General features: G+C 31.4%; 12 protein-coding genes across 12 annotated transcripts; 7 read left to right on the plus strand and 5 right to left on the minus strand. All coding sequences in view use genetic code 12, as the record gives it.

Moving 5' to 3' along the window:
* The first annotated feature begins 1,125 nt into the window (after positions 1-1,125).
* On the plus strand, positions 1,126-2,865 carry RJT21DRAFT_122240 (uncharacterized protein). The gene has a single exon (XM_064882344.1). It carries the CDS (start codon positions 1,501-1,503, stop codon positions 2,746-2,748), a length of 1,248 nt encoding a protein of 415 aa, XP_064736725.1. The 5' UTR covers positions 1,126-1,500; the 3' UTR covers positions 2,749-2,865.
* Positions 2,866-3,075: 210 nt separating this feature from the next.
* Positions 3,076-5,609, plus strand: DSE1 (Dse1p). The gene has a single exon (XM_064884838.1). The coding sequence runs from the start codon at positions 3,259-3,261 to the stop codon at positions 5,311-5,313; it is 2,055 nt and encodes a 684-aa protein (XP_064736726.1). The 5' UTR covers positions 3,076-3,258; the 3' UTR covers positions 5,314-5,609.
* A 296-nt stretch (positions 5,610-5,905) lies between these two features.
* On the minus strand, positions 5,906-6,310 carry RJT21DRAFT_115612 (uncharacterized protein; the record flags this gene model as incomplete). Its single annotated transcript, XM_064880359.1, has 1 exon — positions 5,906-6,310. The coding sequence occupies one exon, from the start codon at positions 6,308-6,310 to the stop codon at positions 5,906-5,908; it is 405 nt and encodes a 134-aa protein (XP_064736727.1).
* Positions 6,311-6,446: 136 nt separating this feature from the next.
* Positions 6,447-7,469, minus strand: RJT21DRAFT_527 (uncharacterized protein; the record flags this gene model as incomplete). Its single annotated transcript, XM_064884942.1, has 2 exons — positions 6,447-7,188; positions 7,264-7,469. 2 exons carry the CDS (start codon positions 7,467-7,469, stop codon positions 6,447-6,449), a joined length of 948 nt encoding a protein of 315 aa, XP_064736728.1.
* Positions 7,470-8,242: 773 nt separating this feature from the next.
* RSP5 (NEDD4 family E3 ubiquitin-protein ligase) lies at positions 8,243-11,368 on the plus strand. The gene has a single exon (XM_064882345.1). It carries the CDS (start codon positions 8,504-8,506, stop codon positions 10,898-10,900), a length of 2,397 nt encoding a protein of 798 aa, XP_064736729.1. The 5' UTR covers positions 8,243-8,503; the 3' UTR covers positions 10,901-11,368.
* Positions 11,369-12,450: 1,082 nt separating this feature from the next.
* RJT21DRAFT_133360 (amino acid permease-domain-containing protein) lies at positions 12,451-14,214 on the plus strand (the record flags this gene model as incomplete). Its single annotated transcript, XM_064883190.1, has 1 exon — positions 12,451-14,214. One exon carries the CDS (start codon positions 12,451-12,453, stop codon positions 14,212-14,214), a length of 1,764 nt encoding a protein of 587 aa, XP_064736730.1.
* Positions 14,215-15,475: 1,261 nt separating this feature from the next.
* On the plus strand, positions 15,476-16,033 carry RJT21DRAFT_50359 (uncharacterized protein). Its single transcript, XM_064884841.1, has one exon. The coding sequence runs from the start codon at positions 15,625-15,627 to the stop codon at positions 15,910-15,912; it is 288 nt and encodes a 95-aa protein (XP_064736731.1). The 5' UTR covers positions 15,476-15,624; the 3' UTR covers positions 15,913-16,033.
* A 122-nt stretch (positions 16,034-16,155) lies between these two features.
* Positions 16,156-18,534, minus strand: RJT21DRAFT_88544 (uncharacterized protein; the record flags this gene model as incomplete). Its single annotated transcript, XM_064885570.1, has 2 exons — positions 16,156-18,141; positions 18,193-18,534. The coding sequence occupies 2 exons, from the start codon at positions 18,532-18,534 to the stop codon at positions 16,156-16,158; spliced, it is 2,328 nt and encodes a 775-aa protein (XP_064736732.1).
* Positions 18,535-19,095: 561 nt separating this feature from the next.
* Positions 19,096-20,463, minus strand: RJT21DRAFT_131361 (casein kinase; the record flags this gene model as incomplete). Its single annotated transcript, XM_064883052.1, has 1 exon — positions 19,096-20,463. The coding sequence occupies one exon, from the start codon at positions 20,461-20,463 to the stop codon at positions 19,096-19,098; it is 1,368 nt and encodes a 455-aa protein (XP_064736733.1).
* Positions 20,464-21,124: 661 nt separating this feature from the next.
* Positions 21,125-22,296, plus strand: EAF3 (Eaf3p). The gene has a single exon (XM_064882346.1). The coding sequence runs from the start codon at positions 21,262-21,264 to the stop codon at positions 22,246-22,248; it is 987 nt and encodes a 328-aa protein (XP_064736734.1). The 5' UTR covers positions 21,125-21,261; the 3' UTR covers positions 22,249-22,296.
* On the minus strand, positions 22,297-23,292 carry UCF1 (Ucf1p). The gene has a single exon (XM_064882347.1). The coding sequence runs from the start codon at positions 23,156-23,158 to the stop codon at positions 22,535-22,537; it is 624 nt and encodes a 207-aa protein (XP_064736735.1). The 5' UTR covers positions 23,159-23,292; the 3' UTR covers positions 22,297-22,534.
* Positions 23,293-25,122: 1,830 nt separating this feature from the next.
* Positions 25,123-25,674, plus strand: TIM22 (translocation channel protein; the record flags this gene model as incomplete). The annotated part of the gene is made up of 1 exon (XM_064885537.1): positions 25,123-25,674. One exon carries the CDS (start codon positions 25,123-25,125, stop codon positions 25,672-25,674), a length of 552 nt encoding a protein of 183 aa, XP_064736736.1.
* Between the last annotated feature and the right edge of the window lie 52 nt (positions 25,675-25,726).

The raw sequence follows: 25,726 nt of genomic DNA on the forward strand, positions 1-25,726 counted from the left end.
GTTTCTATATCTGTTAGCTCCTGAAAGGTAATACCATTTTTTATATATTCTTCTTTACTTTTATCGAAGGATTCTGCAGCTACAGCAAAAATTAGAGCTGCTGCCATGTAGTTGTTACGAATTTGATGAAGTTCATGAACCCCATCTTCATATTCGCGAATTAACCTTCGATATTCATTAGCATGATCTGAGTTTCTTTCGTGGGGGGGCAAGGCTACCATAATGGAGTAAAATGGCTCTTTTGTGTTTATCAATAGTTTTTTGAAACATACGAGCATACAGTTGATGAGCAACAATTCGATTCTTATAAGTGGAAATGGAAAGATCAAAATCTTTGGACTTTTCAAGACGCTTCCATCTATTAAAATTGTCCACAATTCTCTGGATTATTGAATAAAACTTAAATAAAGCTGAAATTCCCAAAAATACAAAGAGCACAACACTATAAACGGGCAACTCTTCTCTGGTATACACAATTGTGAACACATTGCAGAGCATATCGGAAACTCCGTTTACTGAAGATATGAGTAAATTAAAAGCTTCTTTCATGTTTAATATTACAAGCTAAAAGAATCTCAAATTTACAGCCAAAAGAGTACTTTTTTTACTGCCAAAAGTACTTTTTTTTATTGAAAGGCTACGAATTTTACGGCCAAAAGATTCTAGTCCCTAAAGCAAAATTCTTAAAAAGAAATCAAATAAGAGAATAGAAAACTGATCTGTGAAACCACATCTAGAGCTATATACAATGTTCAAGAGTTTTCTAACAAGACAGAAGATTTGGCAAGCTAAGGATAATTATCAAAGCAAGATAGTTTCTCTTATTGATGGGTGATCGCCGTAATCAATAACTAAAAGAGTAATTGCTTTAATTGTGCATTATAAACCAAATCAATGATATAATTAAGTTCATGTGTGTCATGGTAAGTTTATTCTTTTATAGCTATTCCATTTTACTGCAAAAAAATCAAATACACGTCGTGTGGCAACCTATTTCTGTATACACTCACTAACAGATACTGTACAAATCTGACAAAGATGATTAGTTATAATACTTGAAAGTCCTAACAGATTTGTCACAAGAAGGACGAATGTAGCAATAACATAATTCCACTAATAGAATAAGCCTGTATTTATGGTTTTATTCGGTTCGAGTATTTCATACGGTTAATCCTACGAAAGCAGGTATTTAGATTTACATAGAATTATGCAATATACAGAGCAAGAAAAGACATTACAAAAACTGTGTAGCATAGTTAGCTAAATTCGGTTAGTAGCATTACCCAGGTAACGGGTAAAGATAACCGTAACCATGCCAAATGGATTAGGCACCAATGTTGGACTAAATTAACTAAAGCTCATTTTGGAGAAATAGGTCGCCACACGACAAAATGTGTGGTAATGAGTACAAAAAAAGGAAGTTGCAAAAAAAAGAAGGCAAGAGCTTGTCCAATAACCTTCAAAGGGCTCTTTCATTAAATACCTTTATGATTAAAAGGAATGATTTGTTCGTTGGTTTATAAATTTCGTACTTACAAAGTACGGAAAAATCGAACTGCAGCATGTCTAAAGTCAGCTCTACAATCACCAAAACCAGTTAAAAATTTGGAGTCGTTACCTGATGAAATATTGGTTCAAATCATAGATCACTTGAATCAGTTGGATGTTCTAGACTTATGTCTTGTCAACTCAAAGTTTCATGAATTATGTATGAACAAGCTATTCAAGAGAGTTTTGCAATGTTGCGACAGAGGTGGGCTGCATGTCATTTTTCATCGAAAATTGAATACATCTATATATACAAATTTCACAGTATTAAGTTCTCCCTTTTGCTCATATAGAAGTTCTCCTTTTTACCCATATAGTCCCAATCTTGGGAAAGACTTTCCAGTTTTTACTGAAGAAAAGCCCTATCCGACAATAATTTTGGATGATTTTTGCATAGAAGTCATTGGCTGTAAGGATCCCCTACTTATAGATGAAAATGTTAATATAAATAGGATTACTTTGTGGAAAGACTTCTATTGTGATACCGGACTCCAATCAGAAAGTAACACTATAACAAGAAATAGAAATGACTTTTGTTTGTATAAGAAAATAGATTTGGTAATTCCAAGAATAGCAGTTTCAACCCTCGACCGCTTACAAGGGATCTTTGGTGAAGTGAGTTCTTTATGTTTGGATGCCTTTATGCTTGAAAATACCGGTTATCCTGAAGTTGACTTCTGTCCACTTTTTTCTTTATTCAGTTGTGAAAATATAAAAGAACTTCAATTAAAATTTATTCGCAGACGTCTGTTTCAATATTTTTTGAAATTAATGCCAAATATGAAGACCCTTGTTATAAATGATCCCATTTTTTGGGTTCCAGATCTGCCTTTCGAAATCTCAAAGTGTCTGCTTCAAAAGTTTTGTCTAGATGTTTCTGACTATATGATAGAAGGTGTTAAGAAAAACTGTAATTTAATCAAGGTATTACTTAATACTTATGGACTGAGTCTTGAGCTTATAAAGGTTAACATGACATGTTCACCGACAACATTAACATCAATTGATTTATTTTATTACTGTGAAGATTTTAACTGTAACGATTTTAAGCAATATACTAGGAACTTAGTTTCTTGGGCTAAGAATAATATAAACAATTTTCCAAAGCTTCATTATTTTACGTTCTACAATTACCAGTTTGTAATAGACCGACAAGTCGAACCATGTCAGTGGATTGAAGTTGGTGGTAAGGAGTTGTGAGGTACTTTCTTTTTGTTGCAATATTTAAGCTTTGAATTGCTACTAAAAACCTCCCCACCACCAAATTTCTGTATTAGTTTTACATTATGTTTAGTATAAGCCAAAAAATAGATCTAGTACTGTTTCTTTAATGTATTGAGACATTTTGCAACCCTAGCTGGGTCTAATAATTGGTGCGCGCAGCCTTCTAAGGTATTTTCCTGACTTTTCTTTTTGTCTGCTGCTGGTTCAGCCATTCAATCGGGAAATGTGTTGGTTGGTACACGACTGGTCGCAACCAGAAAATTTCACAGCCAGCCATTTTGCGCTTCATTGACCAGCCGTCGCTTGCAATAAGAAGCCATAAAGCCCTCTAACAATGTGATGGAAAGAAGTATAGAAATGAATCATTACATAGTTGCGGCATGCAAAAAGTAGCACGAGTTTTTATATAACAGAGAAAATCCACTGGTCATTAAATATAGCTAACATTCACTGTTCTTTATTAACTTGATAGTGTATAACAAGACCATGGCCGATTATTATCAACCTACGTTGTTATTCCGGAGAAACGCAAAGAGGTATAGCTCAGATTTATCACCAGTAGCTAGTATGGAGAGTTTGCATTCTAGTGAAAGTAAAGATTCCCAAGCTTCTAAAACAAGTAATAATAGCTCATGGATGTTGAATCACGACAATCCTCAAGATACAGAAATCCTTAACCAGTCATGTTCATTAAACAGGTTGAATATTAAGTCCAATTATTGGAAAATTCCAGATAATAATTTCAATTTAACGTCTATGGCCATCAATAATGATCAAAGTGATGTGCCTACTTTGGCTATTTCTAGTGGAAATAGTACATCTAATTTATTTATATATGAGTTAAATTTACTCGATAATTACTTAACTCATCACAGTACAATATCCTTACCTAATATTTATGGAATGAAATGGTTAAATTCTAAATATTTAATCACCGGTAATAGTAATGGTTATGCTCATTTAGTTAGTGTACCAACTGCTGGAAGTGATAGACATCTTATTACTGAAGAAGATGAAGATCAAGCAGAAATTATTAAAAGATTTAACCATAGAAAACATTTAAAGAATAAAGTGGATATTGTTAATAAAACCACCTATATTTCCAAATTAACCACTATACCAAAAACCGACAACTTATTATCATTATATCAAAATCATTTATTCTTTTGGGATATTAAAGATAGTGAAAGTTCTATACGGCCAAGTCCAGTTTCAATTACAACTATAAATGGTATAAATAATTTTGAAACCATTCCAACTGATTTAAATACAATTGGTATTTGTGGTAAATTTGGTATTTCATTATTTGATTTACGTCAACAACCTAAATTTAATGTCCCAACTTCATTAATTGCTGAACTGTCAAGACAAAGATTGAATACAAATTTAATTAAATGGAATCCTGATAATGAGTATAATTTTGCTGGTGCTCATGGTGATAATATTATAAGATTATGGGATATCAGAAAGCAAGATAGTAGCATTAGCTTTATTGGTCATCATAATAAAGTTACTAGTTTAGAATGGAATAATGGAGATTTATTTAGTGGAGGTAAAGATGGGAATATTATTCATTGGGATTTAACCAGTGAAATAATTAATCAAGGTAGTATTTGTTCTTTAAAGGAAGGATTTGATAGTGTTAAATTTAATCCAGATTTAAATAAGTTAGAAACTTGTATAAATCAAAGACAATGTGGAACTTTATTACCTGCCTCCAATACCAATATTATTGGAATGGCTTCAGTTAAAGGTAGTAGTGATGATAATCAAGATTTGAAAGTTTTATCCATTGATGGTTCATCATTTTTTGGAGTTCATTCAAAGATTTATGATGCAATTAATATTAATATTAATCCAAATAAAGTATATTATACTGATGAAGATATTCAATTATTAATGCAATCAGAAAATTCCGCAAGTACATTAGTAGATAATGTATCTCAAGATGATTTAGTTGAAGAAATTATTAAACCTTTAAGTATTTCAAGAAAGAGTACTACTATTACTAGTCCTATTAAGAATCAAGATAATCTGTCAAATGATACTTTATTAGGTGAACAATTTACTGAAGATTCACATAAATTAAATATTGATATGAATAAATTCAATGTACCTGAAGTTATTGAAATTAAATCAGAACAAGATGAAAATGAAGAAGAGGAGGAAGAGGAAGATATTGATGAATTTGATTTTACTCAACCAATGTACGGGATTAACGATAATTTATCAGCATATTCTATTGATTCATTAGATCCTAAAATTCCTACATTTGACTCACCTTCAAGTCATGCTTTATCAACTACATTTGATTCTTTAGATACATTTGATAATTCCGAATCAAGTGCTCCATCGTCAATCCATTCATCACCAGAGATTAAGGGACTAAACCATACCAATAATGATAATGATAAATTAATATTACCCCCAACCAACAGTCTAAGCATTAATAATTTTAAGTTGCTTGATGAATTTGAATTCGATACATTCGATGCTAATATGTTTGAAATTCAGGGTAAGAGAGCTACGACTATATATTAAACGATTATAAATATAAAGCTATTATTAGTAAATTATGTGTAATTCTTATGGTGAAACTTTATATTCAATACGAAGAATAGATTGAGTCACTCTTGAGTTAAATAAATTTAAAAGTCAATAAGCTATTATATGGAGTCTTCTCAAAGACACAGTCCTAATTTATTCTACGCCTTTTAAAAGCCTGATGATCACTTAATAAAGGTGAACTGATTATAACACTATCTATTGTAGCAATATCTACTTTGCATGCCTTGGCTAGTTTTCCTATCACTTCTCTTGTATAAGATCTTTCAAAACGTTTCATATACAGGAGGTTGTTACGTATAAAATATGCTTCTTTCTTCTCTGCTCTATAAAGCAAATCATTTCCACTACACTCATGAATTGCTTCCAATGGTTCTCTTCCTACTTTTGGTGAAGATCGGCATAAATCCTCCTCTTTATCCACAAACTGAACATGGACCAGACAAAAGTACTATTCTGCATCGCAAACCATCCAACATGATTGAATACAAGAAATGGAAATTATCGTATCTTCCAAGTTTCCATATACTTTTAAAGAATTTTGCAGACAGTCGCTTGGGAGTGTATTCTAAAGAAATTGGTATATACTGATTTCAGTAAATAAGTCTGTTAAATGATGTTGATACCATTTGAAAAATGAGTTTTTAGTTTCCAATCTTGCATCATGCCTAATCAAATAAGGTTTTTGAAAAACACTGAGGTCACGAGATACACGACATTTCTCCCTTAAAATCTGCCTTGCATTGTAAACACTTTGGGGAATAATTATTGATGGGAATAGATTATGAATATAATCTCCATTTTCATTTTGATGGTAATTGCTGTAGTTAGAATCCCAATCTAGTTCCATAACACGAATTTTCCAAAAATCGTTGCCATAAATATCGTGATCACTCAATTCTAATTCCTTGTATAGATTAGCTATGCGATGTTGGGATTGGCTCACACAAGCAAAATAATCATCCAATATCATCATTAACAAACAAAAAACATTATATTTTGATTCCGAAAATCTAAAGCATCTCATGCTACATTGTAGCTCATATGCTACTTCATCTATAGTTTCTATTCTGTTAGGTTTGTTATTGGAATTTTTATCAACATTAATATCAACAAATTAGTACACAATCCATATCAACAGCAAAACCTATCCTTGAATTTTTCTCCTTTAATTCATAGATGATTTCATCAGCTAACTTGAGAAAAGCTGTATTATTTAGTTTGTCATTTCTATTTTGAAAAGCATTATATATTCCTTTGTCTCTAAGCAAGAAGAAAGTCTCGTATCTACGCTTATTTTTTATCCCACTGACAGGAACTTCAAATGCATCAAACTTTGGATAACATGAACGTTCAACATCATTTAACCTAGTATAAAGAGTTAGAGTTAATGGATATAAAAGATAATGACACATATATTGATTGACATGTTTTATAGGGTGATAGCTTTTGTCCAAAAAAATAAATTGTTGCAATACAGCTTTATCTATTTTGAATTTACTAAACATCTTTTGTAATGATTCATCATTATACTTTTTTTTATCACATATGGGTACAATTTGAAAATGTTTCTTTGATGTCTTTGAACAATTGTTAAACTTATAATTTAAAAATTTCGACAGTGGATTGTTGGTATTAGTAAATTTTTTATCTAATTTATTATGCTTCAGTTGGACCGTAAACCTAGGTTGTGGGACTGAAATACAACAACAAAAGCCAAATAAATTTCTCACATCTCTTCTCGATAGCAAGACTGATTCTTCGTTAGCATGCTGATTTTCTTCATATAAATGCCGAATTTTATTAAACACTTCAACAATAATATCGAAACGATCATTCCTATATTCTTCACTTAAAACATAATCTTCATCCAAAATTGTATTTTCAGGAATAATAATGTGATAATTACATAACTTGAATGCTTACTTCTGACGATTTCTATCTAGTTTAGATTCTTTATCTTTTGGATCCGGCAATTGTGCAATTAATGTGTTCCAGGATTCATTAAGTATTTGTTTCTGAGTTGGATCATTGAAAAAGTTGTAGGAAGGTTCTTCGATTAACTTTGTAATAGCAAATTCAGTAGAACGTTGGACCGCATTGAGATCCACATATTCAAGGATATCCTTCATTGGTTTTGGTCATGATGTGTTTCGTAAGTGTACAAGACAGATCTAGGAGCTACTTACCATATATGTCTCTACGAAAGCGCAAGGGTAAGGGCAAGTGGAGTTATACAGATACTTGCATAGTTGAGCACAATCATCTCTGAGGCTTTTAGTTTGAGTTTTTTACGGAAATTTATCAACTGAATCCTATAATTGATATCATAGTTTGTTATACCAATATGTACATGATTTTGAGTTATGTGAGATGACTCAGTTGTTAGTAAGGGTTGACTAATGCGTGATGACTCGGTTAGTAAGGGCTGCGTAAGTGATGATCTGTGTGCGAATTTTAATTAATATAATGATCTACATTCAACTATAGACAGACATACTATGTATACCTGTACTTTCTCTACTATGACTACAACGACATCGATATCTATGTACAATATTCTTACTCTTGACAGGATAGTACGATCTCTCTCTAAAATGGCTCCACTAGCAAACTCAAACTTACACTTACACTCAAACATAAGCACAAGAATAAACCAAAACTCAAACAAATTCAAACTAAACTCAAACTCTAACTACACTATAACTACACTATAACAAACTCTAATTAAACCCTAATATTACCCTGTTCTTTCCTTTCTTGCCCTCGCTCCATTACACTTTCCTCCCGCGCCCATTTTCTTTTTTCGCTCGTTTACAGGTTTACCCACACCAATTTGCAGGTTTCTTCGAGTGAAAAAACTGAGCAATCCAAAAGGGGCTGGGACCTCAGGATGAATCATCAATTACTTTCCTCTAACTATCGATATTCTTTATCAATCCCATAATCAATATAGTGGTTGTGTTGTGTATACTCACAGTGGTACTGGTTTCGTTTATCAATCAAATTCTATTCGATTAATTCATCATTCTCATCTCATTAACTGTAAGTGCCCTTGCTTACTTTTCCTCGGTGATAACTAAACTTTTACTTATACTACCACAATTATTTTAAATCATTTTTAAAATTGATTGGTGATATTTAATTTAAAAGTCTATAATTTTCAATGATGTCATCAACTACAAGAGCACCGACTTTTATAAGTGTCAAAGTAGTGGCTGCGGAATCTCTTTACAAACGTGATGTATTTCGACATCCTGACCCCTTTGCCGTAATAACCGTTGATGGATCTCAAACTAAAACAACAAAAACTGCTAAAAAGACTTTAAATCCTTATTGGAATGAAACTTTCCAATTTAATGTTAAAGAAGATTCAATTTTAGTAATTCAAGTATTTGATCAAAAAAAATTTAAAAAGAAGGATCAAGGATTTTTAGGAGTTGTTAATATTAGAGTTGGTGATGTAATTGATTTATCGGTACCAAATTCAGAAGAAACTATAACTAGAGATTTAAAAAAATCAAATGAAACTTTAGTTGTTTCAGGAAAAATTATTGTAGTAATATCTTATTCAAAAGGTACTACTAATAATTCTTCAAGAAATGGTAATTCATCAAGTAATGGTTCAACTAATTTAAATACTAATAATTCTCATTCAATTAATCAATCAATTAGTTCTTCAACTCAAAATAATTCCGTAAATAATTCTAGTGGTAATTCAAATGCTCCTCCTGCTCTTGGTAGTACTGATCATTCTAATCAAAATAGGCAATATTCATCATTTGAAGATCAATATGGTAGATTACCACCAGGTTGGGAAAGAAGAACTGATAATTATGGTAGAACTTATTATGTTGATCATAATTCAAGAACAACAACTTGGCAAAGACCAACTTTAGATCAAACTGAAGTTGAAAGAGGTCAACAAAGACAAACAACTACTGAAGCTGAAAGAAGACAACATAGAGGTAGAACTTTACCTGGTGAAACTCCTCAATCACCAACTTTAAGTTCTGCTTCAAATAGTAGTGTTAATGTAACTGTTAATGCAACAGGAGCAAATACACCGGTAAGTCCTGCTGCTGCAGTTTCAATGGCAGCTTCAGGAGCTACAACTAGTGGATTAGGTGAATTACCATCAGGTTGGGAACAAAGATTTACTAATGAAGGTAGACCATATTTTGTTGATCATAATACGAGAACAACTACTTGGGTAGATCCAAGAAGACAACAATATATTCGAACTTTTGGTCCAAATACTACTATTCAACAACAACCAGTAAGTCAATTAGGTCCATTACCATCCGGTTGGGAAATGAGATTAACTAATACGGCTAGAGTTTATTTTGTTGATCATAATACTAAAACAACTACTTGGGATGATCCAAGATTACCATCATCATTAGATCAAAGTGTTCCACAATATAAACGTGATTTTAGGAGAAAAGTAATTTATTTTAGATCTCAACCAGCTTTAAGAATTTTACCAGGTCAATGTCATATTAAAGTTAGAAGAGATCATATATTTGAAGATTCATATCAAGAAATTATGAGACAAACTCCTGAAGATTTAAAGAAGAGATTAATGATTAAATTTGATGGTGAAGAAGGGTTAGATTATGGTGGAGTTTCAAGAGAATTTTTCTTTTTATTATCTCATGATATGTTTAATCCATTTTATTGTTTATTTGAATATTCATCTCATGATAATTATACTTTACAAATTAATCCAAATTCAGGAATTAATCCTGAACATTTAAATTATTTTAAATTTATTGGTAGAGTTGTTGGATTAGGTGTATTCCATAGAAGATTTTTAGATGCATTCTTTGTTGGAGCATTATATAAAATGATGTTACATAAAAAAGTGGTATTACAAGATATGGAAGGGGTTGATGCTGAATTTTATAGATCCTTAAAATGGATTCTTGATAATGATATTACTGATATATTAGATTTAACATTTAGTGCAGAAGATGAAAGATTTGGAGAAATTGTTGAAGTTGATTTAAAACCAGGTGGTAGAGATATTGAAGTTACAGAAACTAATAAACATGAATATGTTGAATTAATTTCAGAATGGAAAATTTCTAAACGAGTTGAAGAACAATTTAAAGCATTTATTGATGGATTTAATGATTTAATTCCTCAAGAATTAGTTAATGTATTTGATGAACGTGAATTAGAATTATTAATTGGTGGATTAGCTGAAATTGATGTTGAAGATTGGAAAAAGCATACTGATTATAGAGGTTATCAAGAAAGTGATCAAGTTATTCAATGGTTTTGGAAATGTATTAAAGAATGGGATAGTGAACAAAAAGCTCGTTTATTACAATTTACTACTGGTACTTCAAGAATTCCAGTTAATGGATTTAAAGATTTACAAGGTTCGGATGGTCCAAGAAGATTTACTATTGAAAAAGCTGGTGAATCAAATCAATTACCTAAATCTCATACATGTTTTAATAGAGTGGATTTACCACCATATGTTGATTATGAAAGTTTAAGACAAAAATTAACTTTAGCAGTTGAAGAAACTGTTGGATTTGGTCAAGAATAGGCTTTCAAATCAATTAGCTTTATTAATTTCACTTTTAATTTTAATTTTAATTTTAATTTCAAGTTTTCAATTCATTTTAATTTAATTTCAGTTCAATAATATCTTGTATAAAAATACTACTAACTCGACAACATTTAGAAGTTCATTATATCTCTTCAAAAGTTTTTTAGTCAGTCTATCTATTTATCTTTTCATGCATAAAATCTTCTATATGTATGTTAGTTAGTTTTAGTTAATTTATTTGCTTTATCTATATAACTACATTTTCATTTACTTTTACTTTTACAATTATATTTACATATAAATTTACGAACTATAATAAGTGGCGTTATATATGTAAGTGGTTAATTTTCAATTAGGGTTAACAAATCCCGTGTGCGATTCTGACATTATCAGTAACTTAAACTAACCTTATCGTAATTGTTCCTTACTTTAGCGGTACATTGTTTTCAACCACAGATTCAAAATGCCTTACCAAATTTATTTTTATGCTCGGGCTCATACCGGAAGCGGTCGCCTCGACAATTCCGTTCTTGCTGCTTTGGGTATGTTTAAGATGTAAAATTTCTCCCATTAATTTTAGAGTCACGATTCAGAAACACGCGCTGCCGTGGTGTGTGTAGTGTAGTGTGGATCTTCTAGAAGATTTCCACTGTCTGTCAGAACTAACTCGTGTATGTGTAAGTTCAGTTTAAATTATGTCAATATTAAGATTAAGTTTTATAGTACGAGTTAAAGTTAAAGCCCCTGAGTATTCCCTCCGACATTATCACAGTTATAATTATAGTTTCAGCTACAGTTATAGTTACTAGTTACAAGTTACAAGTTACAAGTTACAAGTTACAAGTTACAAGTTACAAGTTACAAGTTACAAGTTACAAGTTACAGTTGACAATGGAAGAATAATAACAATACTAGCAACTATAAGTAAAAAGCAGAGAAAAACTGTGTAAGCCGCCGTCAAAACTGTGGTTGCGAAATTTCCCAAAATCGATGAGCGGAAAGAATGTGCGAACATGCACACTCACAGTTAAGGGAAAGTGGTGGAACAGATGCTGCGTACTGATTAGGCGGCGGCCTTTGGTTTATCTAAAGAATGCAAAATTTTTATTGGATCCGGATGACAATTAGGTGAAATTTTTATGGGCTTTTTATCAGTAATGGACATCTCCATTTGGTAGTTGTATACTGATTTGATTTAATTCTGATTATACATGTTTCTATTATAATTGTGGCACCTGATTATAGTTGAATTAATAGTATGCTTAATTAATTAAATATATAAATATTTTACTCTAATTTTATTTTAATTTAAGTTAATTTAATTTAAGGTAATTGGTATTCAAATATATCGGCTACATAACTTACGGTAGCGGGATTGCAGCATCTCATTGTGTTTTTAATTGTGGTTTCTGTAAATCTAATAATTTATCCATAATTGTATAAATATCTGTATATCTTTCCATTCGTATAAGCATCAAATACCAAGACTTTTTATAATACTAAGAAATTTGAGTTTGACAGGTTTCATCTAAAATCGGAAAATAATCATGAGTGACATTCTTAAAAAGATCCTTCAACCTATTATTGGTATTGATGAAAATCAAGAACAAATTCATGCTGATATAGATTCATTTAATGAAGAAGATCATCAAAATGAAAATGGGGCTCCAGTTGAAACTCATAATCCTTTAGGTTATAATTTGGATTATGTTTCTGCTTTTTATATGGTCATTCAAGGTATTATTGGTACTGGTATTTTCTTAACTCCTGCATCAGTCTTAAATTCAATTGGATCAGTCGGTGCATCTTATGTCCTTTGGGTAGCTGGTTTTTTTATTGCCCTTTTTGAAGTTTTCGTTTATGTTGAATTCTCAACCTATTATAAAAAGAGATCTGGTGGTGATGTCGCATATCTTGAACAAGCTTATCCAAAACCTGATTTCTTAGTTCCAACCAGTTATGCTGCTGTCTCTGTGGTATTATCATTCTCTGTCTCTTCTGCTATTGCTTTTGGAGAATTTGTTTTAAATGCTTCTGGTACTGAAGTTACAACTTGGAAGGAAAGAGGTGTTGGTGTAGCTATTCTTACATTTGCTGCTATCCTCACCATTGCTAATTCAAAATGGTCTTTGAAATTAGCCAATCTTTTGGGTTTTGTTAAAATGGTAACTATTACTTTTATTATTATAACTGGCTTCGTTAACTTGGGTGGTAATACAAGGGTTGCTGAACCCCATGCAGTCTTTAAAGATGCTTGGAAAGGTTCAACTAGTGATGGTAATGCAATCGCCAATGCCATTATTAAGGTTTCTTTCTCTTATTCTGGTACTCAATATGTTTTCAGAATGGTTGGTGAATCAAATCCAAAAAAAACTAAGAACTTATTCAGATACTTCATTCCTGGTGTTGTTATCTCGATCTTCTTTATCTATATCTTATTAGTCACCACTTTTTATTCGGGTTTTGAATCTGTTGAAGCAGTTAAGAAGTCAGGTTCTTTAGTTGCTGCTCAATTCTTTTCAAATGTATTTGGTACTAAAGCTGCAACTAAGGCTTTAGATAGTTTAATTGCTTTAAGTGCTTTGGGTCATTTATTGACTGTTTTTGTTGGTAGTTCTAGAACTTTAAGAGAATGTGGTAGACAAGGTGTTTTACCATATCCAAGAGCTTGGACTTCTACCAAACCTTTTGGAACTCCAGTATTGGGTGTTTTCATCACTTGGATTGTTAATTTAATTGTCTTATTAGCACCACCAGCTGGTGACGCTTATAACTTGGTTGTTGATATCGGATCATATTCTGGTTACTTCTTCAAGATTTTATTAGCTGTCGGTTTATTATTGGTTAGAAAGCAAAGAAAGGAACAAGGTTTAGGATATCAAGGTTTCAAGTGTCCTTTGATCTTCATCATTATCACTCTTGTCTTCTACCTTTTTGTCATTGCTATGTCATTTGTTCCACCAAACAATGGTACTTTGATTGGTTCCGATGTTACCTTCTTCTACGCCACTTATGCTCTTGTTACTATCGGTCTTTTAGCATTATGTGTCTTCTACTATTATGTCTGGGCTAAAATCTTACCTAAATTCGGTGGTTACGTACACAGAACTGTTTACTACATCTTACCAAATGGTGAAAGAGGTCACACTGTCATCCAAGTTAAGAAAGATGAAGTTGCCAAATTTGATGCTGAACATGATGCTCTTGGAAGACTCATTGATGGATCAACTGAAGGTGAAATTGAAGGTGAAGGTGATGGATCTATTGAAAAACTTGCTTTCACAGTTGAATCAGAAAAGCAATTACATTAAGTTAAAAATTAACTGAAGCTGGATCCTTCTTAATTTGTCATTTCATTCATATTCTTATTCTTATTTTCACTTCTTGTTATACTAATTACTGTATCTTGAGCTATAATTCAAATGCTTATAAGGCGTCCCAACAAAATAATGTAAATTAATTAATTAATTAATATGTAAATGCTGCAAAATGCTTTAGTAGTAACGATTCTGCTCTCAATTTTGCTGTCAGGCATGAGAAAGTTATCACTAATAAGCGAAATCTGATGTACAATTTAGAGCTATCTTCTGAATTAAAAGAATTACTCCGCCTTCTACAAAAGTAAAGATCTTAAAATCAGTTACAAAAGTTACAAAAGTTTATAGTATATTTAAAGATCTCCACTCTACAAATATTTTAGTAAACTTTTTCTAATATTTTCACACCAAAGGCTACTCCGAAACCACTGTATGGAATCATTATCAAAAATAACGAGATCATTCTACGTCAACATGATTTGAAATAATATTCAGCCCGGAGAATAAGCCAACCATTATTCATCATCTGCTGGTGAAAAATGAAATGTGGGGGAGAATATTTTGTAAAGAACAAAACACGGCTTCGGAGTCCAAACTCGGAAGCCATCCACGGCGGAGATACACAAATTACAAAAAAACATGTTCTCTCTTTCTGTATTTTTGTTCCTCTCCATTGTAATCTGCATGTATCTCTCTTCTATCTTATCATTACGTAATAATTAACTAGATATTCCACCATGTTTTCTTAGAGCCTAGGCTTTATCTAAGTGTGGGTCTGCTCAGAACATCCTAACCGCAACGGAGTTTTTCTCCGTCTCCTCTTTTTGCGCTGCAAATAGTGCTTATTTACATAGTGCGCAGCGCACCCCCTACTTATCTCTCCCCTCTTCTCGATCTTTTTTTGCCATCACTTAACTGACCAGATGTCAACCCCCCATCAAGCAGATGATGATTGCTTATTTTAGTACGATAACAATTTTCAGTTTAAGGACTAGTATATGCATTCACTTACTAATCGATCATGCGATTTCAGAGAGTCCGCTAAGTACTTCTGTATCACTATTACGCAGTCTTAAACTTTGCATCGTGGGGGAAGACTTGCTTTAACTGAAAATTTATTTAACTATGTAACATAATTTACTCCTCTTCTCCTCTTTGATGGACTAGTTCTCTATTTTATTATTTATCTTGGTTTATTTTTATTATATTCTATTAGGCTCAATATATTTATTTATTAGTAATAAAAAGTAATTTGCGTGTTATTGGTCATTATTTCATAAGTCGATATTTTAAGTATAAATAGTTCAGGAATACTCCTGTTTACGTAAACGTTTTCAATTTCTGTAGCTTTGTTTTATTTTACTTATTGCTAACTATAATTAAACATTCAATTAACATACAAAAATGCCAGACTTATTCGATAACTTTTTCGGTAAAATCAACACCAAAATAAACGGTGGAAAGACAACTTATCATTACGGTGGTGCTAATCCCCCAAATACTGGTAGTTTCTATAGTTATCATTCAACTGCTAACAATAATAATTATTGGTTGCCAAAGGCTAAGCAAGACGATGACAAAATTGTAATTGAAGCTAAAGAACGTCAACTGAGTATCACTTCGATTAATTCTGAAACACTTGAAGGGGGTAGATCGAGATTTAGCAGTGTATCTTCTGAGAAGGGCACTTAGTAGCAATTACTTCTTAGTAATATAAGGAAAAATAGCATCAATAGGGATATTTCAATTCGGTTCTTAAATTATTAAATTAAATTAAATTAAACAATTAACTAATTCGTTTATTATATATTATTCTTATTATCATTTGTATTCTATATGCTTGTTGTTTGTGTATAGAAACTTAAATATAAGTGAAGTCCAAATGACTAGATAATAGTATTTATATACATAAAATATATATCGTTCGTCAATTAATTAGAAGTCAATGAAAAATTGATCCATGAAGTTAATATCTTCTTCAGTAACATTGTAAGTGAAAGTATTTGAACCTTGCATAATAGGATCATTGATGTTAAGTAAATTCATGGTATTCACATCACCTGTTGAAAACTGTGATGGTAATAGAAAATTGCAATCTAGAATATCATTTGGTGGAGATAACCATTCATCATACATAAATTTTTCAGGAAATTGTTGCAGCTGATGATGTAACCGTTGTGATTTATCATCAGTGTTTATTGAAGCAGGAGATGAAGTAGATGATGGTGAATTTATCAATTTTTCAGCCACTTGATCTAGACTTGTAGAAGATTCTATGCCTACTTTCTGATGATCATTATTATTACTTCTACTCTTATATCTCTTAGTCTTTTCAATTAATCCCTGGGATCCCAATTTAGTTAATAATTTCTTCAATGATACAATTAAATCGATAATCTGATTTAATTTACCATGAGCAATTGAATTACCATTCAACTTCATCTCATTCATTATGTCCATTGAAACTTGTAAATAGTCTTCAAATTTCCCTTTCTTCTTATCGTCTTCATTACAATTGAGTAATATACACATGAGGAACACAAGTGAGCAGCTAAATAAATAATCTAGATCTGTCATTCCGTAAATACTGAGTTTCTCTTGCCTATATAAAGCGATGAAGATATTCATAGTTAACTGACTAGATGTTATTAATGAACTGATGAGGTAATTGATTGTTTTTGGTAATTCATTCAATGTAATGGGGGTTGGATCAAGCTTCAGAAATGAATAGAAATTGATGATCCTAAATTTAACCAAATTAATTAATATAGGAATAGTCGTAAGATAAATGTGATGAATATAATTCAAGTGAAGTGAGCAAATAACTCTACTATTATTATCTAGATTATCAATATCTGATAAATCTAATTTAAGAAACTGTGGTATATTTTCAACCCAATTAACTAAAACTTCCATTATTGAAAGAATGGAAGATAGAAATTGTGAACTATTTCTTTTGGTGGTTTTATAAAGTTGATTCGTGATTTTATCACTTATCTTGGCTAATTCAATATAAAACTCCATGCATGTTTCATTGGCAAACTCATATTTGGTTGCTGGTTGTGGAGTACGAGAATTAATAGTCGATAGATTTGATATGTCATTAAGATTTAATAGCAATGGCTGACTTATTCTAGCACTGAAGAATCTATTCAAACAAAATGTTGACCACCAAATAGTGTTTAAGTATTCATCGGTTTTATAGTTATTGATTTCTCTTGATCTCAATTGTCTTTCCTTGTGGAGATTTAGTGAAATACATAATTGTAAAGATTGGATTGTAAATAAAACAGCCAATGTTTTCTTGTCAAGAAATCTAAGGTAAACTGAAACTAGACCAAGTAGTTCGATAACTTCAAAAGTATTATCTAGATTCTTGTGATCATAAAAGTAGAATGTTGATGGCAAATGATTTAAAACAATTCTAAAATATTTCAAGCCAGGAACAGCCTCCGAAACTTCTTCTTGTTGCCGAGGTCTCTTTGAATTTCCAAACTTCTTTTTGTATATTTCACCCATAGCCATAATCATTAATATTTGAACTATGAAATAATCTTCACCTTGATATAGTAAATCGATATTCAATTGTCCGTCACTGTGAAAATAGCTAGGTAGCCTCTGTTTAAATTCTACAGGATTGATGGTTAAATATCCCATATTAATAAATGAAACAACAGCATCAAATAAAGCCGATGTTTGAGTAAATGTTATACTTCTAAGGTGTTCTATTTCAGCATCACGATCTAGACGTTTGTAAGTAGAAGTGAATAAAAAATCAAAAGTCTTTTCTTCCAAGAATGTACTAAAGTCCGGACTCAAAGTTGGGGAATGACTATTAAATCCCTTGGTTGTAAACCGTTTTAAATTCCAACAAATTAATTCACTAGCGGCAGAACCTAACCAGATTGAAATATCAGCATCCTCCGTATTGGATTGGTTATTATGATGATGTTGTGTAATAGGTAATGAAACTTTAGAGAAAGTTCCACCTGCATTATTATTTTTAGTAGCCTTAGATTTTAAAGTAGCCAATTCCTTTTCTAATTTATTAATTTGAGCTTGATACTGTTCAACTTCAACATCGTATATAGATATTCTTTTGGCTTTGCGGGGGTACTCACAAGTTACTTTAGCTCTTGTACAAGTTTTACAAGGATCTTCCCCCAGACATTTTGTCTTACGTTTTCGACATCTAATACAAGCTAGTACAGATCTTCTTTCATTTAACTTAAGACGTTTTGAAGATGAAGGTGATAAACTATCGATATCAATCTCTTCATCGGTTTCAATATGTGATTCACCCACATTATCCATGGTAGTTGATCGTAGATTGGATTCTCTAGCACGATAATTTTGTGATTCATTCCTTTTGCCAATTGTCATACTTAAATATAATCCCACTTTCAATATTCCAACCTAAAATATTGAACGAACAAAAGGATTTATAAATTATTTGGGGTCAGATCGGTAAGTGGTGGTAAATTTACCGATCTTACCTAAATGGGTCGCGCAATTTTTACAGGTGATGCAAGAGTGTAAAAATATAATTATATACTTAAGAAAAGTTAACAACAGATTTAATAGAAAAGAAAAGAAAGGTAAAATAAAGAAGCTAATAATATAGACTATGAGAATGAGTTAAATTAATGAGATAAATTAATCAGAAATTATTCAGAAATTAAAAAAAAAGTTGTAAATTATATATGTACATATGACATTAATGAATTGAATTAAGAGTTTGAGTATGTGTATGAGTATGAAACCGACCTTTATGTAGATGAGAGTTCGTGATGAAATTGAAATTGAAAATGAAAGTGAACATGAAAGTGATCGTAAATATGCATAAATTGGGGAGGGGAATTCGTTATTTGAAAATTAGAAACAACAATAAAATAACCATCTAAAACATCCACCCGATTGATGTTTCCTACGTTCATTAAAACTTGAAGTATCTGAATGTAAATCGCCATCATCTCTTACAGGCAACATTCCCTGTTGATGATGTTGTTGATAAGCTTGAGCTTGACTATTATAAATAGGACCTCCACCTCCATTGTTTAAGAATTGTTGATTTCTTGAATCAGGAGAAATAGATTGATAATTTCCTATTGATAATGATTTTGGTCTTGGATTGTTATGATTAGATGATGATCTTATATTCCTTTGGGAAGATAATAACTTTGAATTAGTCAGATCATTTCTAAGATGTTGTTGTTGAACTTGTTGTTGTTGAAGTCTCAGTTGATGATGTCTTTGTTGAGGTGGATGAGGGTTACCATATCCATGTAAGTTGGCCTTTTTATTAAGAGCAGCATCCCAACCTCGTCCTCCATTTAGATCCATCCAATCATAATGATCATCTTCTTCAACCCCAAGTGATATTAAAACTTTATCCATTAAATTAATTAAATATTTATAATCTGGAGTTTCATCGAATTTTAAATTCCTTACATATGACATATATTGACTGAATTGAATTGGGAATCCATAACATAATTCATTTAAAGTGGTTGTTTGTTTTTTTAATCCAATTTTTTCATATTTTTGTTTATTAGTTGGAGCTTTTAAACCTTGCCAAGGTAATGAACCTCTAAGGAAATACATAAAAACATGACCCAAACTTTCTAAATCATCTCTTCGCAGTTGTTCTCGACCTAAATGAGTATTTATTGACATATATCTTGCAGTACCACTTAATGCTTTCTTTTCACGATATGGTATATGTTGTTTTGTCTTTGGATCTCTATATTGTTTTGCCATACCAAAATCAACAATATAAACTTGATTAGCTTGAGGAGTTCCTGGTTTACCAATTAAAAAATTATCAGGTTTAATATCACGATATATTAAATTATCTTCATGAATAGTTTCAACTCTTTCAATCATTTGTTTTGCTATTTGTACAACAGTTTTTATAGAAAATTTACGTTGACACCAATCAAATAAATCTTCTAATGAAGGTCCTAAAAGATCAATAATTAATATATTATGAACACCTTCTTGACCAAAGAAATAAGCTTGAGGAATTCCCTTACATCCATGAAGAATTCTATAAGATCGATACTCATCTCTTAATTGTGGTGCTTCACATTTTCGAGGTTCGAATTTTATAGCAACTTGTTGATTATTTAGGATATTTATACCTTCAAAGATTATACCAAATGAACCTTCTCCGATTTTTTTACCTACTTTATAATGTACTCCTACTATATTGTTAGAAGATGATGATGATTGCTGAGCCATGGCATGTATGATGTTATTATATTAATGATGGGAATAAATATATGAAAATGCAGAATTAAAAGGAATGACAGATTATGAATTGAATATGAAAATGAATATGAAAATTAATATGAATGAATGAATAAAAGAATGAATGAATTGAAATTTTTCGATAATTGAAGGAATCTCTAACTTTCTAGTATAGTACTGACCTGGAACAAGGTTTATGTTTCAGATTATATTATATTATAGGTTAAGGAATCAGTGATGATGGAAATGTAGGACAGTAACAGTGAGATGGTAAGTTTTCTGTCTCTTATAATTAATGGACTAAGTAGTACCTATTATAGACTTTAGTGATACTATGATGATATAGATGCTATTAATATTGCTATAAGCTCGGAGCGTCGAGCTGAGCAAAGTATTTCAAAAGTTTCAGGTAATTTACTGAATGAAAAACTGTTGCCTAATGCAATATAAATCTCGGTGATTCCGTCAGTGGTTTCTACGTAATACAAAATGTGCTATACCACTTGACAAATGCCGTTGATAAACCCTTGGGCCCCTAACCTGTTCAGTATGTTATTTAAAATTTTTCCAGGTGTTTGTTTTTCCTCGCTGAAGGTTTGCGGGAAAATTAAGCTTAGACGGTGTGAGACTCACTAATTGTTCATTATTGTTAACTATTGTTTAGTAATTCTCGGTATTAGGGCTCCTTACAAGTTCGCTAGAAGAATAGCTAAGATTATTTGATAAATTTATCTTATTAAACTAGTTGTTATTGAACTATTTGTATAGTAGTTAATATATATAAACAATATGTTCAATCCTAATGAAACCGTGTATGCTTATCACGGTCCTTTAATCTATGAAGCAAAAGTTGTTAAAACTTATGATGTCAGACAAGATAAAATATTTAATTCAGAATTGAAAGTAGAAAGTCCTAAGGAGAATCTTAAGTTTAATTATGAACTTTTTAAATCTAATAAAGAAGATGGATATTTATTACATTATCAAGGATGGAATTCTAAATGGGATGAATGGGTTAATCATGAAAGAGTATTGGCATTTAATGATGTTAACAAATTTAAAAAAATGGAATTGGATCAATTAAATAAACGTAGAAAAGTTAAAGCTACATTATCTGGTACGGCAACATCTCCAAGTCCAAGTAGTGGATCTAAGAGAAAGGATGATAGTAAGAGTAATGGATCTGTCAATAATAAGAAACAAAAATTAATACTTCATCAAAATGGAAGTAATGGCTCAGGTAGCTCTAATAAGGGAATCTTACTTCAACTTGAATTTAATATTCAACTTAAATATTTACTCATAAATGATTGGGAATATATTACTAAAGATAAACAAATAATAAGTTTACCATCTTCAAAACCTATAAATACAATTCTTCAAGATTATAAAACTTGGAGAAATTCACAATTAACTAGTGAAGATCAACGACGAATCCTTGATGAAATTTTATTGGGATTAGAGGTTTATTTTAATAAATCTTTAAGTCTTATGTTACTTTATAAATATGAAAATTTACAGTATCTTGAATTTTTGAAGAAAGATTTAATTAATAATTCTAAACCACAACTGAAAGTTTATGGAATAGAGCATTTATTAAGGCTATTAATATCATTACCAGGATTACTTAGTGATGTTTCTATGGATTCAATAAGTATTAGTGTATTGATCAATGAGTTGAAAGGATTATTAGATTTCTTAAAGAATAATTTAGGTGATTATGTTAATGAATATGTAAATACCAGTCCCCAATATGATAGTTTAGCTAGAGCATAAGGGTTTGTATACTATAAATAAATACTACAATCAAAAGGTAAATAAAATATTTTAAAATTTTAGTACGTAAACGTCGTAATATCGTATATTTCATAATTCATAATTATCATAAAAGATTAGGAGAAGAGAAAGTATCTAATGAAGTCTATAAGAAAAGTAAACAAGGAGACCTTCATTGGAAATAGTGAGAGAAATAGTTGTATAACTGAAAATAAACCTTCATATCAAATAAAGATAATAAATGGTACGGTGTTATTTATACAAGAATAGATTAGGGGTGGGTATATTAGACAGCTAATTCAGTGTCTAATGGAAGTGACTTATAGTCAACTTCAACCATTGCATTTTCGTTATTACAACTAATTTCCAATTCTAATTTCCAATGTCTATCATATAGATCTTCTTCTTCTTTTTCAAATCCATGATCGGATAAATCTTTAAACTTCCAAGTGACTTTATTTGGAGTTTCGGTGATTTCAGCCTTTTCCAAGTTTAATTTATAACCACAACATTTTTCAATGTCTTTAATTAAATGTTTATTAATGTGGTGTTGTAAATGTCTCTTAAATCTCTTGTTGTTTTTGTTCATGGTTGGTTTGATTTTATCTAAATTCTCACGACATTCCTTTAAAACGAATGGTGGATAGTATTGTAAATGGCCATGGAAATAATCAAATTCATTATCCCAAGTTTCATCTCTAATGAATGATTCAAAAGCAATTAAATCATCAAATTCACGCTTTGGTGGAGGCATTAATAAGGTTTTAATTTCATGAGTATCTTCGGATTCGATAGATATAATAGATGAAGATCTTGACTTTGGTTTAGGTTGTAAATGTTCTAAAGCTTGACAGTTGTCTAAATCTAAAGGTTGAACAATCTTTTTGTTCTTTTTATCAGTTCTTGTCATGGTTGCGAAAGTTTAGTGATGTATTAATATGTTATATATAATAATCAAAAGTTAAGTAAAACGTTTTGGAGGAGCTTTGTTTTTATTCAATATATATTAAATATATATGATTGAAAGTGATGAAATAAAAAAAGAATAAGAGAAATCAAAATATGAATAGAGGGGATAATTACCAGTTTATATATTATTACTGAAATAAAAATAATGTCCAGTGTGTATAATATAAAAATGCTCGTCAACAAAGGCGTATAAAATCGGAAGTACAAGTGATGCTCCTCATTGGATAAGTATTCCTGAAACTATAACTATGAAATGTAAGGCCATACCATAATTTTATTGTGAATAAATGGGTATCGTGATGAATGATGTGCCCAAAATAATAACAAGAAAAAATCTCCTCTTTAAGTCATCTTACTTACGCAAAAATTAAAATGTGGAGAGACTTTTTCATGACTGTATTTGGTATTTTGCAATCCAACAAATGAAGCCCGATAAAGCCCTTTCTAACTATTCAAGTGTGATTCGGTAAGTAGGTAAGTTGTGGACAAATATACATTATTTCGTTAGAGTTCTTACAGGTTAAAGAATAGTTTTATTTGGGGTTTAGCCCCTATTTTGTTTTGTTATTGGTTAGTTAATTTCTTTTTTATTATTTCTAGTTTATTATTTCTTATTTCTGTTGATTCATCAAAAGTATGGGGTGGAGAATATAAGTGGCTTCTTCCAAAAGCGGGTTAGACTCCATTGTTTGAAACCTGTCTCATACAGTATATATGTTCAAAGAGGAGACATTAATATCTGTGAAATTTATGAATAATTGAGCTTAATTTACTTTAATTAATTGCTAATCATCTATTTCGAATAAATGACTCAACAGTGTCCCACTTCCACTAAAGAACCTTTTTGTTTGCCTACATGCCTATGTTAATCACTATAGTATCTTATGTATCTAACAAGTACTGTTGCGTCAATTATACTGCTTTGAGTGTCACAAAGTTTCAAAAAGGTGATTAATCATTTCTGAAATGACGTGTGACAGTTGGCTCGCATTTTCTGTCCCTAATTTTCCCTGATTCCCTACATTTTGCGAGCACTCTCAGGCACTAAACTCGATTTTTACTGACAGACCTGCTTAGCGGACATATGCGGGAATTTGTCCGACTGCGGACAATTTAGTTTCAGCCAGACAGAGAATTGTGTGATGTCTTATTTTCATTATATCATTAATGCTTCATCAAAAAAGTTGGACGTTGACATTTTTGATGGAATAACTTCAAAATGTCAAATGTTCCCACTTCTTATCGTTATCTATGTATATTTTTAAAGAAGCTTCTTTAGCCTTGCTTGCGTTTCTTTTTATTCTGACAGCTTCTTATCAAACTTGCAACTGGCTATTGATGCTTAAGCCTTGAGAAATGTACGACTCACACGACTCATCTCCAACATGTCACGCATAGGGATGAATCGTTGTTATGTATTGTGGTATGGATGTTTTATGAACTCTCCTTATATACTCAGACGTATCTCTCATAAGCTACTGTTCTTTAATTATGCTTGCAGTTAATAAAACCTTATTGAGCCCAATACACACCCACTTCACTTCTGAGAATATCTGAAAATAATTGGACTCAGCTCTTACCAGTTCACACTCTACTATACTCTGGATATAAAGAACACCTTGAAGTGTTCGTAGTTACCACTGTAGATAAATATTAGGAAAATTAACTTTAGTCTTATTACTGCTAATTGTTACTCTAAGATGATTTTGAACTCAAATTAGAGTAAATAACATTTATATTGCCTCTTTGGGTGCAAAGATATCTGATCTCACAGTCAAGATGTCGCAAAGCAATATGTCGTGAGCCCCATTGCGACTTTATCAACTAGCCCAAAAACTCAACCATACAAATTTTTTCATCACCGCTAAGTAGTATCTAAAGTAAATTCTTAGTAAAGCATCTGCCATGTTTGGAGTATACACGGGACCTGGTGGGGTCGGTAATAAACCTATGGGAGAGATGACTCAAGAAGAACAAGCTGAGTTAGGTGCTCGTAAAATGGTTGAATTCATGCAATCATGTCCTGGAAAGACAGTAATATCTGGAGTAACTGGATTTGGGTTAGGTGCATTCTTTGGGTTATTTATGGCATCTATGGCATATGATGTGCCTGTAGGTAACAATGCTGTCAGTCATATAAGTCAACTTCCATTTAAACAACAAATGAAATTACAATTTACTGATATGTATCGTCGATCTGTATCTTCAGCAAAGAATTTTGGATATATTGGTATGGTATATTCTGGTGTTGAATGTTGTATTGAAAGTTTAAGAGCAAAACATGATATTTATAATGGATTAAGTGCTGGATGTATTACAGGTGCTGGACTTTCTATAAAGGCTGGACCACAAGCTGCAGCCATTGGATGTTTAGGTTTTGCTGCATTTTCAGCTGCTATTGATGTATATTTAGAAAGTGAGTCTCGTGCACCACCTGCCAATGATTATGATGAGTAGATAAAAGTGTTGGTCATATAAAAAGGTTTCAGTTCGTGTATATAATAATAGT

The sequence above is a fragment of the Scheffersomyces amazonensis genome (genome assembly GCF_036850825.1).
Source record: "Scheffersomyces amazonensis strain UFMG-HMD-26.3 chromosome Unknown RJT21scaffold_6, whole genome shotgun sequence".
NCBI classification, from domain to species: Eukaryota; Fungi; Ascomycota; class Pichiomycetes; order Serinales; family Debaryomycetaceae; genus Scheffersomyces; species Scheffersomyces amazonensis.